This window comes from Capra hircus, chromosome 21, assembly GCF_001704415.2.
Source record: "Capra hircus breed San Clemente chromosome 21, ASM170441v1, whole genome shotgun sequence".
Taxonomy (NCBI): Eukaryota; Metazoa; Chordata; class Mammalia; order Artiodactyla; family Bovidae; genus Capra; species Capra hircus.
In genome coordinates, this window is record NC_030828.1 from 40,714,865 (window position 1) to 40,732,213 (window position 17,349).

General features: G+C 38.6%; 1 protein-coding gene across 1 annotated transcript in view; it reads left to right on the forward strand.

Annotated features, from left to right (window-relative positions):
- The window catches only part of SCFD1 (sec1 family domain containing 1), a 109,354-nt gene continuing 92,457 nt past the window's right edge, over positions 453 to 17,349 (forward strand). Inside the window, exons 1-4 of the mRNA XM_005695203.2 lie at positions 453 to 561; positions 8,034 to 8,104; positions 10,017 to 10,105; positions 13,285 to 13,375. Coding sequence (XP_005695260.1) covers positions 504 to 561; positions 8,034 to 8,104; positions 10,017 to 10,105; positions 13,285 to 13,375 — 309 coding nt within the window. The 5' untranslated portion in view covers positions 453 to 503. The remainder of the gene's footprint in view (positions 562 to 8,033; positions 8,105 to 10,016; positions 10,106 to 13,284; positions 13,376 to 17,349) is intronic.

The window sequence follows — 17,349 nt, forward strand, 5'->3', positions numbered from 1 at the left end:
GAAGATTCGGAGACGCGGGTTCGATCCGGGGTGGGGAAGATCCCCTGGAGGAAGAAATGGCAACCCAGTCCAGTAATCTTCCCCGGAGAATCCCATGAACAGAGGAGCCTGGCGGACGCAAGAGTCGGACACGACTGAGTCAAATAACATAAGATAGCTGTAGACGACTGAACTAACAGTCCTGCACTTAATTGGGTTTTTAGCACTACAACACGCTCCTGCTCTGTCAGCGCAATTTAAAGCAGTTACCCTTTCAGAAGTTGGGGCTTGATAGGTTGAAAATCCCTCCTGTCCCGTCGCTGTAAACTATCGGGTATTCAAGCGTCATTCTCCTATCGGGTCTCCAGGAGACAGCTGAGGGCACAAGGCTGGCCGGGGCGGGGGGCGGTCGCCTTGGAGGAGGCGGGGCCGGCCCTTTGTGGTCCCTCCCATTTAGCCTTTGCTTCCGGGGCGGTCGTGCCGGCCACGTCATCGTCAGGCTAGGCTCGCCAGCCGGGCAGTGGATGGTGGGAGCCAAGATGGCGGCCGCCGCAGCAGCCAGTATCCGAGAGAGACAAACAGGTACCAACTTACTCCCTACTCTGCGGTTTTGTGCTTGCCGTGAGGACATCTTCCTCTGCTTATCGCCCTCACTCGGTCGCGTTGCGTGCAGCTCGAAAACGGACCTCAGAGTTTAATCCAGTTCTCAGGGCATCGAAAGCCCCTCCCCTTTTGAGTTTTTAGGGAAGAGATTCCATTAGCTTGAGAAGTCGGCCCTCTGATGTGGTGCTGGAGAAAGGATTTTAGGGGTGAGCGGGTTGCTGCGATCCTGCTTTTGTGTCTTTCCTACTGGGTCTCAGAAAGCCGTGGCGACAAGATCTGGCAGCTGGCATTTCCCGCCGTCTGTTGCCATCTATGAGGTCTTCGCGTTTGTTTCTTCGGTTCTCTCTTATTTTAATGTTGAGAGTTAAGTCTTTCGGCACTTCCACTACAATTACAAAATTTAGATATTCTTTCCAGAGCAGATTCCATTCTGCCATTTCTCTCCTGTGAACTAATCTGGAGAGAGATGCCTAGTGATAATGATTTCCGCCTCTAGCATGCTGGAATGGGATGTAAGAATGGCAAAACGAATGAATACCTTTCCTATTACTTGGTAGACCGGTGTTTTTAAACAGTGCGTTATTAGTTTCATGTTTAATAGGACATGCTTATATACTTTCCGTTTATACCGTGAAAGTATGAGTTAAAAAAAAAAAATACTGCTTCTGCACTTTTTTCCCCACCTTAGATAATGTTCGCTTTGACATTTTTTTGGAAACTTTGTTGACAACTTGGTTTACATCTGTTAGATACAAACTAATAGTTTATACCTGTTCACTAATTGTCTTGATAGTTGGCAAACCATTAATTCTGAGGAGCTGACAGAAATAAGCCATCAAGAATTTTCAAGTTGAAAGTTGTGTCTCTTGTAGTTAAGTTCTGCATATAAATCTGAGTAGGAATATTACTGGTTACAATTAATATGGCCTACGGAAAGGATTTTGGCTGTACTTGATTCTTTCCTTTGAAATTCAAAGAAACAATTAGTAATAGATTTCAGTCTGCTACTGACACTGCATAATGAGCTCTTACATTCCTGTTCACCTTCATTTTTTTCCCCACATTACCAGGAGTGATCATATCATATGTTGCTCAAAATCCTCTTGCAACCTGGGGCTTCCCAGGTGGCTCAGAGGTGAAGAATCCACCTACCCAGTTCAATCCCTGGTTGGGCAAGATCCCCTGCAGAAGGAAATGGCAACCCACTCCAGTATTCTTGCCTGGGAAGCCCCATGGACAGAGGAGCCTGGCGGGCTATAGTCCATGGGGTGGCAAGGGAGTCAGACATGACTTGGTGATTAAACAGCAGCAACAACTCTAGCAGCTTCTCATTTCCATCATGGTAAAAGCCACAGGTGGTCTGCAAAGCCCTATATGATCTGCTTTCCACTCAACTTTCTGACTCACTTGCTATTCCTCTCTCCTTTCCTTGAACACACCAGAATGCACATCAGAGCCTTTCCTTTTTCTGGAATATTACCTTCAGAGAGATCTGCATGGCTCACTTCCTCACTTCTTTTGGGATTTTCCTCAGATGTTGCTTCTCAGGAGGCCTCTCCTGACTAAACTACACCACAACCATCTCTTCTACCTGTCGTCTCTATTTTTCTCCATAGCATTTATCGTAATCTCACGTTTTACTTGCTATCTTTCTCCGCCCAACTAGAATGAAAGCTGCTTAATGAGAAGTAATTTTGACCTAATGTTTTGTTTAGTGCCAACAGCTGGAGCAATGTCTGGCAGATGGTAACCACTCACTGAACATTTGTTGAGTGACTAGTAAGTGTAGTTGAATGTATAGTGAATGAAGAATGCATTCCAGGTAAGGATGAAACTGTGTTAGCGAAGTCTAGGACTGCAGATAGTATGTTTGGTCATTTCAGTTAAAAGCAGTGAGTTTAAGCCTTTCAAGAATTACTCTAATGAAAGTAAAATTGTTACTGTTTAGTCGCTGAGGTGTGTCTGACTATTCTGTGACCCCCACATACTGTAGCCCACCAGGCTCCTCTGTCCATGGGATTTCCCAGGCAAGAATACTGGAATGGGTTGCCATTTCCTCCTCCAGGGAATCTCCCCAACTCAGGGATCAAACCCACATTTCCTGCATTGGTAGGCAGATTCTTTGCCACCAGGAAAACCCAAAATACATTTTTATATATACTGAGCATAGACCATTTACTTTATTAACAAATCCATGGTGTCAGAAGTTAGCCAAGGCTTACAGTTGGGGATATTCACCAAGATGGAGGTAAGAAGGGAATATCTGCTGACTAGGGCTTCTTTCCGTTAGTGAAGGCCTTCTTCTGGAGAACACCATGCACCTGAAACTCATGGAACGCAGGCTGTAAATCTTCCTAGTGGTCCTCTGTTAAAGTGAAATATTATAACACCTGTGAGCTTCTGAAGTATGTCCAAATTATTGGCAATGTGTATTATTGTCTGGATATTAGGTACAAGCATTTTACAAAAAAAGTCATCTCTGTATCTCTGTACATATAAATATATTTATCACTGAAGTGCAGTCTCCTCTATTATTTTACCTGCCTCCAGAAATAAGCATTTAGTAGAAGTTTTTCTAGTGAGTGAAGATGGTGTAAATTGATACCCAGGTGATTTGAGTATTATAAACGCCTCTGGTAGGTGTTTATGTTGTAGATTATTCTGTATTAATAAAACCTGATTCAAACGCTTTTAAAAAATCAGGTAGATTTTAGGGTTCCCAGTCATTTAAAAAATTAATAAGCTACCCTCCCTTGAATATTTGGCAATCTCAGTTTCTTATGAAAGTATTCTTGTTGTTGTTCAGTTGCTAAGCCATGTCCTGACTCTTTGCAACCCCGTGGACTGCAGCACACCAGACTTTCCTGGCCTTCACTATCCCCAGAGTTTGCTCAAGCTCATGTCCATTGAGTCAGTGGTGCTGTCCAACCACCTCAGTCTTTCCCAGCATCAGGGTCTTTTCCAGTTAGTCGGTTCTTCGCATCAGGTGGCCAAGTATTGGAGCTTCAGCATCAGTTCTTCCAGTGAATATTCAGGGTGGATTTCCTTTAGGATGGACTGGTTTCATCTCCTTGCAGTCCAAGGGACTCTGAAGAGTCCTATCCAGGACCACAATTCGAAAGCATCAGTTCTTCATCACTCAGCCTTCTTTATGGTACAACTCTCATATCTGTACATGACTAATGGAAAAACCATAGCCTTAACTAGATGGATCTTTGTCAGCAAAGGGATATCTCTGCTTTTTAATACACTATCTGCTGCTCCGGCTGCTAAGTCACTTCAGTTGTGTCTGACTCTGCGACCCCAAGATGGCAGCCCAGCAGGCTCCCCCGTCCCTGGGATTCTCCAGGCAAGAACACTGGAGTAGATTGCCATTTCCTTCTCCAGTGCATGAAGGTGAAAAGTGAAAGTGAAGTCACTTAGTCGTGTCTGACCCTCAGTAACCCCATGGACTGCAGCCTTTCAGGCTCCTCCATCCATGGGATTTTCCCAGGCAAGAGTACTGGAGTGTGGTGCCATTGCCTTCTCCGAATATGCTATCTAGGTTTGTCATATCTTTCCTTCCAAGGAGCAAGCATCTTTGAATTTCGTGGCTGCAGTGACCATCCTTAGTGATTTTGGAGCCCAAGAAAATCTGTCAGTGCTTCTACTTTTTCCCCTTCTGTTTGCCAAGTGATGGGACTGGATACCATGGTCTTAGTTTTTTGAATGTTGAGTTTTAAGCCAGCTTTTCCACTCTCCTCCATCACCATCATCAAGAGGCTCTTTAGTTCCTCTTCGCTTTCTACCATTAGTGTGGTGTCATCTGCTTATCTGAGGTTATTGATATTTCTCCTGGCAACCTTGATTCCAGCTTGAGCTTCATCTAGCCCAGCATTTCACATGATGTACTCTGCATATAAGTTAAATAAGCACGGTAACAATATACAGCCTTGACGTAGTCCTTTCCCAGTTGGAACCAGTCCATTGTTCCATGTCCCTTTTTAGCTGTTGCTTTTTGACCTGCATACAGGTTTTCAGGGCACTTCCATCTCTTTAAGAATTTTCTAAAGTTTGTTGTGATCCACCCAGTCAAAGGCTTTAGCATAGTCCATGAAGCAGAAGTAATTGTTTTTCTGGAATTCTGCTTTTTCTGTGATCCAATGGATGTTGGCAATTTGATCTCTGGTTCCTCTGCCTTTTCCAAATCCAGCTTGTACATCTGAAAGTTCTCACTTCACATACTGTTGAAACCTAGCTTGAAGGATTTTGAGCATGACCTTGCTAGCATGTGAAATGAGTGCAATTGTGCGGTAGATTGAACGTTCTTTGGCACTGGCATTCTTTGGGATTAGAATGAAAACTGACCTTTTCCAGTCCTGTGGCCACTGCTGAGTTTTCCAAATTTGCTGACATATTGAGTGCAGCACTTTGGTATCATCTTTTAGGATTTGAAACAGCTCAGTTGGAATTCCATCACCTCCACTAGCTTTGTTCATAGTAATGCTTCCTAAGGCCCACTTGACTTCACATTTCAAGATGTCTGGCTCTTGGTGAGTGACCACACCATCGTGGCTATCTGGGCCATGAAGATCTTTTTTGTGTAGTTCTGCTGTGTGTTCTTGCCATCTCTTCTGCTTCTTTAGGCCCTTACAGTTTCTGTCCTTTATTGTGCCCATCTTTGCATGAAATGTTCCCCGATATCTTCAGTTTTCTTGAAGAGATCTTAAGTTTTTCCCATTTTGTTGTTTTCCTCTACTTCTTTGCACTGTTCATTTAAGAAGGCCTTCTTATCTCCTTGCTCTTCTCTGGAACTCTACATTCAGTTGAGTGCATCTTTTTCTTTATCCCTGCCTTTTACCTCTCTTCTTTCTAAACTTTCTAAGGCCTCCGCAAACAAGCACTTTGACTTCTTCCATTTCACTTTCTTGGGTATGGTTTTGGTCATTGTTTCCTATACAGTGTTACCAACCTCATTCCATAGTTCTTCAGGCACTCTATCAGATCAAATCCTTTAAATCTGTCACCTCACTCTATAATCATAAGGGGTTTGATTTAGATCATACCTGAATGGCGGCCTGGTTTTCCTTACTTTCTTCAGTTTAAGCCTGAATTTTGCATTAAGGTGCTCATAATCTGAGCTACAGACAGCTCCAGGTCTTTCTTTTGCTTACAGTATAGAACTTCTGTTTGGCTGCAAAGAATATAATTCAGTCTGATTTTGGTAGTGACATCTCGTGATGTCCATATGTAGAGTCGTCTCTTGGGTTGTTGGAAGAGGGTGTTTTCTGTGACCAATGTGTTCTCTTGACAAAACTTTTTGCCTTTGTCCTGCTTCGTTTTGTACTCCAAGGCCAAACTTGCCTATTAATCCAGATATCTCTTGACTTCCTACTTTTGCATTCCAATCCCCTCTGATGAAAAGGGCATCTCTTTTTGATGTTATTTTTAGAAGATATTGTGGGTCTTCATAGAATCATTCTACTTCAGCTTCTTTGACCTTAGTGGTTAGGGCATAAACTTGGATTACTGTGATGTTGAATGGTTTGCCTTGGAAACGAACCGAGATCATTCTGTCGTTTTTTAGATTGCACCCAAGTAGTGCATTTCAGACTCTTTTGTTGAGGACTACTTAATGTCTTCTTAGGGATTCTTGGCTACAGTAGTAGATAAAATGGTCATCTGAATTAAATTTGCCCATTCCCATCCATTTTAGTTCACTGATTCCTAAGATGTCAGAGTTCTCTGTTGTCATCTCCTGTTTGACCACGTCCAATTTACCTTGAGTGATGGACCTAATATTCCAGGTTCCTATGCAATATTGTTCTTTATAGCATCAGACTTTACTTTCAACACCAGATACATCTACAACTAAGTGTCATTTCTGCTTTGGCCCAGCCTCTTCACTCTTTTGTAGCTATTTCTCAGCTCTTCCCCAGTAGCATATTGGACACCTACCAACCTTGGGGACTCATCTTCTGGCATCATATCTTTTTGCCTTTTCATACTGTTCAGGGGGTTTTCACGGCAGGAATACTGGAGTGGTTTGCCATTGTCTCCTCCAGTGGACCACAATTTGGCAGAACTCTCCACATTAACTCATCTCTCTTGGGTAGCCCTGCATGGCATGGCTCATAGCTTCACAGAATTATGCAAGCCCCATTGCCACAACAAGGCTGTGATCCATGAAGGGGACATAAAGGTATAGCAAGATTTTTATTTTTCTTAGAAAACATTGCTGCTGCTGCTAAGTCGCATCAATCGTGTCCGACTCTGTACGACCCATAGATGGCAGCCCAACAGGCTCCTCTGTCCCTGGGATTCTCCAGGCAAGAACACTGGAGTGGGTCGCCATTTCGTTCTCCAATGCATGAAAGTAAGAAGTGAAAGTGAAGTCGCTCAGTCGTGTCTGACTCTTCGCACTGTAGCCTACCGGGCTCCTCCATCCATGAGATTTTCCAGCAAGAGTACTGAGTCTGCTATAAATCATGAACAGAATGGCAATAAAAACCACAAAATGCTATAACATGTAGAGCATAACTTCTGTGATTATAGAATTGTATTTTTTAAATCAGGATTTATCAGTTACCTACCACATCTATAGGAAAGTCTCACTAGTGGATCTAACAGGATAAATTTGCCTTAGAATGCACTCCAGGACAGCTAAAAACCAGAACTACTGTATGAAGGTTTTGAACCAATTACATATAGATGATTTTTGTTTCTCGCAATACTGATCTTTTTAAAAATGATGTATGTATGTATTTTTGACTCTACTGGGTCTCCACTGCTGCATGGACTTTTCTCTAGTTGCAGAGACTGAGAGTTGCTCTTCATTGCAGTGTGTGGGCCTCTCATTGTGGTGGCTCTTCTTATTACAGAGCCACGGACTCCTAGGGTGCATGAGCTTTAATACTTGGCGCACATGAGCTCAATAGTTGGCAATTCCCCGGGTCTCAAAGCACAGCCTCAGTAGTTACGATGCATGAGCTTAGTTGCTCCGTGGTATATGGCATCTTCCTGGACCAAAGTTCAGACCTATGTCTCCTGGATTGGCAGGCAGATTCTTTACTGCTGAGCTACCAGGGAAGCCCATCAATACTGATCTTAATCTGTTCGTTTAGCCACACAATAAACAGACAACAGCTATCTGTTGAGGCCACTGCAGGTTCGTGATTGACAGGATGTTTTTTACATCTATATAAAATATAGTGTGGTATCATCAGGAGACATGGAAAAAGCTTCCTGAACATTTTTCACATTTTCGTGTGGAAACAGATGCTTACTGCATGTTAGAAAATCTAGACACATGCCTTTTAGCTGTTGATCAAACTGTCTTACAAAGTCATTTGATAAATCTGTTTTTCCAGAGTGATTTGTGCATTTTGTTTTGAGGTAATAAGTAATAAATGTGGGAGGAAAGTGAAATCACAGACGTTGGTAATATTTAATAAGACTGTTTTCATTTCCAGTGGCTTTGAAGCGTATGTTGAATTTTAATGTGCCTCATGTTAAAAATAGCACTGGAGAACCAGTTTGGAAGGTAAGAGATTTTTATTTTAATGGAGATTCTTTCTCTCAGCCCTTCTTGGTGGTGGTGGAGGCTATTTCTTATAATACTAAGAGTAACACATTTTAGTTGTAATTGTGAATATTTTGCTTTTATTTAACATGGCTTCTTAATGTAAATCTTTTTTTTAATTGAAGCATAGTTGATTTGCAATATTGTGTTAATCTCAGGGATACAGGAAAGTGATTCTATTATATACAGAGATTTCTTTCAAATTATTTTCCATTATAGATTATTACAAGATATTGAATGTAGTTCCCTGTGTTATATGGTAAATGCTTGTTGTGTATCTGTTTTATGTATACTATTAATAGTTTGTATCTGTTAATTCCATCTTTTTCTTCAAAGAGATTATAATGCAATTGATTTGGTTTAAACTTTATGAGATTATAGCCACTTTATAGTTCTCTCTTTCTACGAATTAAGAGCAAATCAACTTGGTTACAGTTTGGAGTGTTTTGAAAACTTTTATGAGTCCCTGTAAGTCCTTTGGGTTAATGCTAATAAAGGTGATTAAAATCATCTATATTGAATTTACAGTTTAAGCTTTAGCAGGGTCCCTCATTTTCCTCTTCCTTCCTTTTTATTTGCAGTCATCTTCCTGTTGCCCTTTGCATTACTTATTATTTCTAGTGCCTGTGTTGCTGCTGCTACTGCTGCTGCTAAATCGCTTCAGTCGTGTCCACCTCTGTGCGACCCCATAGACGGCAGCCACCAGGCTCCCCTGTCCCTGGGATTCTCCAGGCAAGAACACTGGAGTGGGTTCCCATTGCCTTCTCCAATGCATGAAAGTGAAATGTGAAAGTGAAGTCGCTCAGTCGTGTCCGACTCTTAGCGACCCCATGGACTGCAGCCTAACAGGCTCCTCCATCCATGGGATTTTCCAGGCAAGAGTACTGGAGTGGGGTGCCATTGCCTTCTCAGAGTGCCCATATTGAGCATATGAATTAAATAACTTGAGAATTTATGGGATTCCGAATTGTGTCAAATTCTTTCCCTACCCATCACTTCTTTTATCACAAGATTAATAATATGGTATTGAGGTGTAAAGAAGAATTTGAATTCTGCAACATCCAACCTTTTGTAACTAGAGCAGGAAGATTTTCATAGTCTTTGAACTTATTAAGCATTAGTTTTGAGGTGACTGCTTTTTGAAGGTGAGAGTTGCCCAGTTGTGTCCGACTCTTTGTGACCCCATGGACAATACAGTCCATGGAATTCTCCAGACCAGAATACTGGAATGGGTAGCCTTTCTCTTCTCCAGGGAATCTTCCCAACCCAGAGATTGAACCCAGGTCTCCCGCATTACATGCAGATTCTTTACCAGCTGAGCCACAAGGGAAGACTGATTTTTTACTTCTCTCTTTTAAGAAAGGATATATGTGAACTGGATAGGGGAGTGTATCTGAGTTTACTGTATGTTCAAAGTCCTTTATTATAGCTTAAGATATAATAAGCTATATCTTATTATAGTCTCTAGTATGTTATAGTCTCTAGTATGTTTTTTAACCTACAGAAAAGTATTTTATAAGAAGAATTGACATAATAATTTACCTTAACAAGAGTAATAACACTTCTAAAGAATGAATTACTAGGTAAGTAGACATTTTGGTAAATAATTGTGAAAAATATTAAATTGAGGTAAGTATAAGAATTCAGTATATTAAAATAAAATGTACTCAGACTTCCCTGGCGGTCCAGTGATTAAGACTCAGTGCTCCCACTGCAGGGGTCTCGGATTCAATCCCTGGTTGGGGAACTGACAGTCCAGTGTGGCAAAAATAAAACAAAATGTACTTCAACAGTATCTTAATATTGGGTTCTCTATTGACTGTTCATTGATAATTATGTTTTAAAAACACGTGACTCTTTTGTTTTTAACTAGGTGCTCATTTATGACAGATTTGGCCAAGATATCATCTCCCCTTTGCTATCTGTGAAGGAGCTGAGAGACATGGGAATCACTCTGCATCTGTGAGTTTTAACATATTTCTAGAAATGGCATTTGTTTTCAAATACATTGTTAAAAAATATTAGCCACCCTGAAATCAAATTACTAGGGATGTTTATTAAGAAAATAATGCTAGCTTATAGCACTTGTATATTGGAGAAGGAAATGGTAACCCATTCCAGTGTTCTTGCCTGGAGAATCCCAGGGACAGGGGAGCCTGGTGGGCTGCCGCCTATGGGGTTGCACAGAGTTGGACACAGCTGAAGCGACTTAGCAGCAGCAGCAGCATAGCACTTGTATATAGAAAACAACATTTTTTCCTCTTATCTTCTCTTATTAAACCTTTTATTTCCAAAGGAAAAAATAATCCTCAGTCTGAGAATTTAAATTTTCTCTTTTGTGTCTTTTCCTACAGATTAGTTTGCTCTCTATGTAAAGGAACTGGTTGTCTGAAGGTCTCTTTCAGCTTTGAGATTTTTTTATTCTTTTAATTGAAATACTCTTTTTATAAGGACATTTCAATAATTGTGATTATTAATAGTAGCAGGAATATCAGCCTTGCTTGATGCTTGTATTTTCTCTCTCTAAGTGGTCCCGTATTTATGTCGCATATAGGACTTACTTTAATGTTTGTAATCGTAGCTTTACCTGTTCCTCCTCCTCTCGGTCTGTATTGTCACATTATTTTAGGTAAAAAGAAATAGAAAACATATTTTTAATTTCAAAGAATCACCCCCAATTCCTAATTGGATTTACTTTCCTCCCTTTCAAAGATGAGCAATGTTTCAGTTGTAAAAATTTTTTGATGTCTGGTGACAGGTAGAGCTTTCTGTTTATTATTCTTTGTAGTTACACTAATACTTAGCCTCTCTATGTTATTTGGCTGTCAAAGTGGTCATATATGAAAGTAAAATAAGTACAGTTATCAAGTAAAACTATAGTTCATTTATTTCAGGGAGGAATAAGAAAAACACACTTTTTTAAAAGAGGAATATCTAAATTGGTACATCTTTAATTTGAAAAATTTAAGTAACTAGGAAATAATGATAGTCAATCTCCAAAGGAACTTTCTGTGTTGTCTTCTTAATTGAAGAATTTATTTGATTATATCCCTTATGATACGACTGGTAAAGCAAATAAATTGTGTTATTTTGCATACTTAGCCTAATAGAACAGGCTTATATTCTTGAATAGCTACTAATACTTTTATGTACTGAAGGAGTCCAATTTTATGGCATTGTAACCTATTTGCGTTTTGGTTTTTTAGGACATTATCAGTTTTCATTCTGTGATATTCTAATATGTTGAATTATAACATGCTCTTATTGGGAATGATTTAGATCTCCAATGAATAACATATCAGAATCTGGTTAAATTCTTAAATTCTTCAGTTTTATATTAAATATTTGTTGTAAATTAATAGGCTATTACAGTGATTCTAAAAAATCATTTTAGTTTTTAATATTTATGAAATTAGAGTCTATCTTATTAATGCCATGGCATAGTTTAATGGGCACCATTTTTCTGTCTAATACATTGTAAAATTGATAGCATCTTAGGTTTGATGAAATATAATATTTGACAGATTTTTCCTTTCATTTTTATGTCAGACTTAAAATACACATCTCTTGTTGGTGACTTGTAATGCTTATGACCTGAACTGAAATTAAGGTTTATGCCATCCTTGAAAATGATGGTGTGTTTTAAGCATTGGTTATTTTTGCTGCCTTACTGTTTTAGGCAGCAAATGAATTTTTATTTTATTTTATTTTACAAATGAAAAGACAGAAGTTTGTAGAGTTTGAGTGATTGTCCCATTATTGTATAGGTAATTAATTGCAGAGTTGTGGACAGATTGCTTGGCCACTTATGCTGGGCTGTTTGTCTACTGAAACATAGTAGCTCTGAAACAGTGACTAACAAAAGCAAAGCCTCAGCACTTTTAAAGAGTAACAAGATATTCTGCCAGCTGAGAGTTGTGTGTTCTTGCTGCATACATGTTGCTACTGACATGAGAACATGAAAAGATTATTAATAAATAGCTACTCTGGTAAATTGCTATGTACCCTGTGTCTGACTGTTCTTCCCTTTTTGCTGGAGAATGTTTCATCAGTTACTGTAAATAATCTGCAAATTGGTTTAAGCTGATTTGTAGAAAACAATAATTACAGGTTTCATTTCCAGATCACGAAAAGGTGGTTGTAACCTTTTAGATAGTTGGACAGTCATTGTAAGGTGACAGCAATCAGTGGCTGCCAGCACGTTATAATCCTTTTGATGTTAGCAGCAGCCAGACATATGGAAAGGAGTTACTGACTGTGGACTCACTGGCAGCATGGGCCTCTTTCACTCTCTTCTTCATAGAAGGATGACTGAAATATTTGTATATATAAAAGGATATATGTAGAAGATTGTATATGGGATATTGCTTACAGAAGGATGACTGGAATATTGTAGAAATAGAATATTTCTCTTTTTTCCTGATATAAAAACATGGTAAAATCTTATAGTGGTGAATAAAGACTCCTACAGTGGTGAATAAAGACATTTTGTCATTCATTTGCTATTGGGATATTTGAATGACTATACTTCCTGAATTGTAAAAGAAAAAGCTATCAAGTTATACAGTCTATGAGATGCTTAGCTGATCTCTTATGCATTCTCATGAAGCAATAAATAGAATGATATATATTGTCTTAAAGATTTAAGGAAGCATTCATATACCTTTCATTTAAAAAATGTATTTGATTTTATTTATAGCTAAATTTTTTATCGCTTCTAAAGATTCTAAAGACAGTTCTAGCTTTCTGTTTTCCCTCTCTTAGAGAATAGCAGTTTCCTCCCACTTAACCTCTTCCCACCATATTTCTTTGAGAAATGGAAATAAAATTGATTTTGAATGTTCATTAGTTCTCAGTCAGAGAGAATATTGGTAGAAGGGACTCTGACCGTAAGAGGTATTAGAAGTAAAGTGATTGGAGTAGAAGAAATTAAAACTGAGATTAGGATCTTACTAATAAATAATATTAACATTGATACAAGAAGAAAGATGGGTTAAATGATTAATTGTAGTAAGAGCTTTTAGAGTACGGGTCACGTCCTTGAACTGGTAAACTTCTAGTTTGAGAAGTACTGTTTTTACCTATCTTTTTAGATCAGTCCCTAAGAAAAAAGTAAATTTTATATTCTTTGCATCTTATAGGCTTTTGCACTCTGATCGAGATCCTATTCCAGATGTTCCCGCGGTGTACTTTGTAATGCCAACTGAAGAAAATATTGACAGAATGTGTCAGGTAACATGAGTTCTTATTTTCTTGATTCTTGAAGGTGGAAACTTTTTTTTTTTTCCCCTAGATGTCCATTGTGAAAAATTAGAAATTTCCTTACCCAATTTTCCACTTTGATTTCTGAGACTATCTTTGAATATTCTGTAAACTGAAAGATTTAAAATTTTTTGACTGATTAAGCACTATATTTATTGAAAATAACCCTTGCCTTAAAAAACAGAATACCTAACTATATTGGCTTTAATATAAGAATAGGAATATAATTCTAAGAATAGGAGGTCCGAGTTGGTACAGCAGCTCTGTTAGACAAAGATTCAGGCCTCTGGTATCTTTTTGACCTGTCATCTTTAGTTTGTCATTTTCCGTTGTCTTGGTTGTTGCTTCACATACACAAGGTGGTAGCTGCAATTTTAGATATCACATCTATGTGATATAGGCAAGAAGAAGGGATGGACTATGATAGCCCTGACTCCTGATTTTAATCAAGAAAGCTTTCCCAGAAACTCCCAGAAGACTTTGGTTTGTATCTCATTGCATAGAATTAACATCAGGGGAGGTCACAAAAGTTAAGCTTTAGATGAGTGTATTGCCACCCCCAAATAAAATCTTTTTTCTTTTAGCAAAGGAAAAGGGGAAATAGATATTGGATAGGTACCTAATAGTGTCTGCAGTAAGTCACAGGCTCTTTACTTGCTGACTGTTGAATCAAATTTCTGTTTGTTTGTGAAGGTCACATATTTTGTGTCCTATATAGCTAATAATGCCCAGCTTTCTTTTACCCTGCATAAACCTCGGTTATGCCAATTTTTGAAGAAGTACAGTTTATGAGTCCTTTCCTCTTTCCTTGTTTTAAAACAGCTTTATTGAAATATAATTCACATACGATACAATTAACCCTGTTTTGTTTTGTTTTTTAAAAAACAGTAAGACAGATTTTATTTGAGCCTCTGGCATTAGTGCAGAACTGAGCTCAACTCCAAATACAGCAAAGACAATCGGGGATTGATAGCCGATGGGCAGAATGAGGGGCTCTATGGATGGGAAATTACTAAGAGGAATAATCTATTATTGAACATTTTCATCACCTTAGCTATTACATCCCCAATCCCTGAACCCCCAACCCTAAGGTACTGTTTGTTTCTGTACATTTGTCCATTCTGCATATTATGAATAGAATCATGTATATTGTTTGTTGTGTCTGCCTTCTTCCTCTTGGTGTAATGTTTTCAAGATTCATCTATACTGTAGTTGTATCAATACTTCTTTCCTTTTTGTTGCTGAATAATATTCAGTTGTTTGGATATACCAGATTTTAACCATTTATCATCTGGTTTGCTTCCACCTTGTGGCTCTTGTAAATAATGCTTCTGCAAACATTTGTGTACAAGTTTCTGTGTAGACCTATGTTTTGATTTCTCTTGTGTCTGTGAGCACCTAGGAATGGAACTGCTGCATCAAGTGATAACACCGCAGTTAACCTTTTGAGGAATTGCCAGACTATTTTCCAAAGTGGTTGCATCACTTTTTATTCCATCCAGCAGTGTTTGAGGGTTCCAGTTTCTCCAGACCCTTGCCAGCAATTTTTCTTATTTGACATTTGATTGTAGCCCTCACTGTAGTTTTGATTTGCATTTCCCTGATGATTTATATTAAATATTTTTACATATGTTTATTGACAGTTTATATCTTTAGAAAAATGTCTATTCATGGTCCTTATCCAGTTTTTAATTGGGTTATTTTTTTATTATTGAGTTGTTAAAGTACTTTATAGATTTTGAATTACTAGACCTTTATCAAGTATATTATTTGCAGATATTTTCTCCCATCCTGTGGGTTTTCCTTTCACTTTCTTAGTATCCTGTGGAGCATTAAAAAGTTTTACTTTGGCTTTAAACTCATTTTAAGTTTATTTGTTCTTAAGTTGTTTGTCCTATGGTGTCATATTTAAGAAACAATTGCCAAGTCTCTGTTTTCTTTGAAGATTTTTATTATTTTGACACTTATATTTAAGTCTTTGCTACTTCTTGAGTTAGTTTTTATATATACTGTAAGATGGTTGTCCATCTTCATTCTTTTGCCTGTAATTACCCAGTTCTCCCAGCTTCCTTTTTGAAGAGGTTATTCTTTCCCCAATGAACAGTCTTGGCAGCTTTGTCAGAAATTAATTAACAATAAATAAATTGATTTATTTCTGGACTCTTGGTTCTTTGTCATTGATCTCTGTGTCTGTCCTTATGCCACTACCACACTGTCTATAATTAGTATTACTTTGTAGCAGGTTTTGAAATTGGGAAGTTGAGTCTTCCAACTTTGTTTTCAAGTTTGTTTTGGCTTTTCTGGGTTCTTTGAATTTTCGCGGTAATTTTAGGATTAGCCTGTCAATTTCTATAAAGAAACCAGCCTGGATTCTGATAGGAATCTCATTGACTCTGTAGATCATTTGGAGAGTATTGCCTTAACAGCATCAAATGTTCTGATCCATGAGCATGGGTATCTTCCCATTTACTTAGATCTTTTAATAATGCTTAGTAGTGTGCAGAATGTAAATGTTCCTTCTTTCACTAAATTTATTCCTTTATATTTTTTAATACTATTGTAAATGGAATTTTCTTTCTTTGGCTGTGTTGGGTCTTAGTTGAGGCATGCAGGATCTTTGTTGCATCATGGGGGTCTTTTGTTGCGATGCACAGACTCTCTAGTTGTGGCATGTGGGCTGCAGAGAACTCAGGCTTAGGTGCTCTGCAGCATGTGGGATCTTAGTTCCCCGACCAGGGATCGAACCCACATCCCCTGCATTGCAGGGTGGATTGTTAACTACTGGACCACCAGGAAGTCCTGGAATTGTTTTCTTAATTTCATTTTTAGGTTTGCTCATTGCAAGTTTGTAGACACCCAGGTGACTTCTATGTATTGATCTTGTATGCTGCTTTGTTATTCAACTTCTTTTGAAATGTCTCCATCATTCTTTGATCATTTCTTTACTTTCTGACATAATAAAATATACCAGTCTCATTTTACACTTCTCTGTCCCAGCCCAAAATCAACCATTTGTTGGTTGTTTTTTTTGTGGAAAGTGGTATTTAGAAATTGGTGTTTGCCTGGAGAAGGAAATGGCAGCCCAGTCCAGCATTCTTGCCTGAAAAAGTCCCTGGACAGAGGAGCCTGGCGAGCTGCAGTCCATGGGGTTGCATGACTGAGCACATATGCGTGAGGGTGGAGGGAGATAGATTGATAGCAATAAACTGATAGAGCTTGAAAAAAGAGAGAAACTGGTGTTTGAGCATTAGATACTCATTGCTGCTACGATGTCACAGTTCCTAGGCCCACTCAATGGAAAGAGCTAAGAAATATATGTGTATCTGTATTTAATGCTTTATATCTTCCTCTCTAGATAGATACACAGACAGACAGCCTTCATAATTCAGTTCAGAAGTGCAGGATTCATTCTAGCTTTTCCTTTCTCCCTTTACAAATTGATCATTTCTGTCTCTCACAGCAAGAAACGTGGCTCCCAGTATCCTCAATATAATTACTTATTTATCCATTCTCTCAATTCTCAGTTTTAAACCAATCTCCCAGTCTTCATTGAAATGCTGCTCTGCTCAGCTACCTCCCACACACAGGCACCAGACTCTTAGCTTTTCATATTTCAGCATTTTCAAAAATCATATGTATCTTAAAATTGATGGTGTGTTTTAGAATTTTATTGGCAGTATTAATTCTTCCTTAGTGCTATGGAAAACAGTGGTGCCTGTTAAAATTGACAGTATATTAGATTTGAAACCATATACATATTTAACTATGAGTTTAAGAAGATAAGTAAATTTGATTTCAGAACTGAATAACTATAAATGATGCTATTTTTGGATGGTCATGAAGGAATACTTCTAGAATTGGTCATTAGAATGATAACATTTCTGTGTACAATCATGGCATACTAGAACAGTAGAAGGTAGTGTCTGCCACATATAATAAGCATT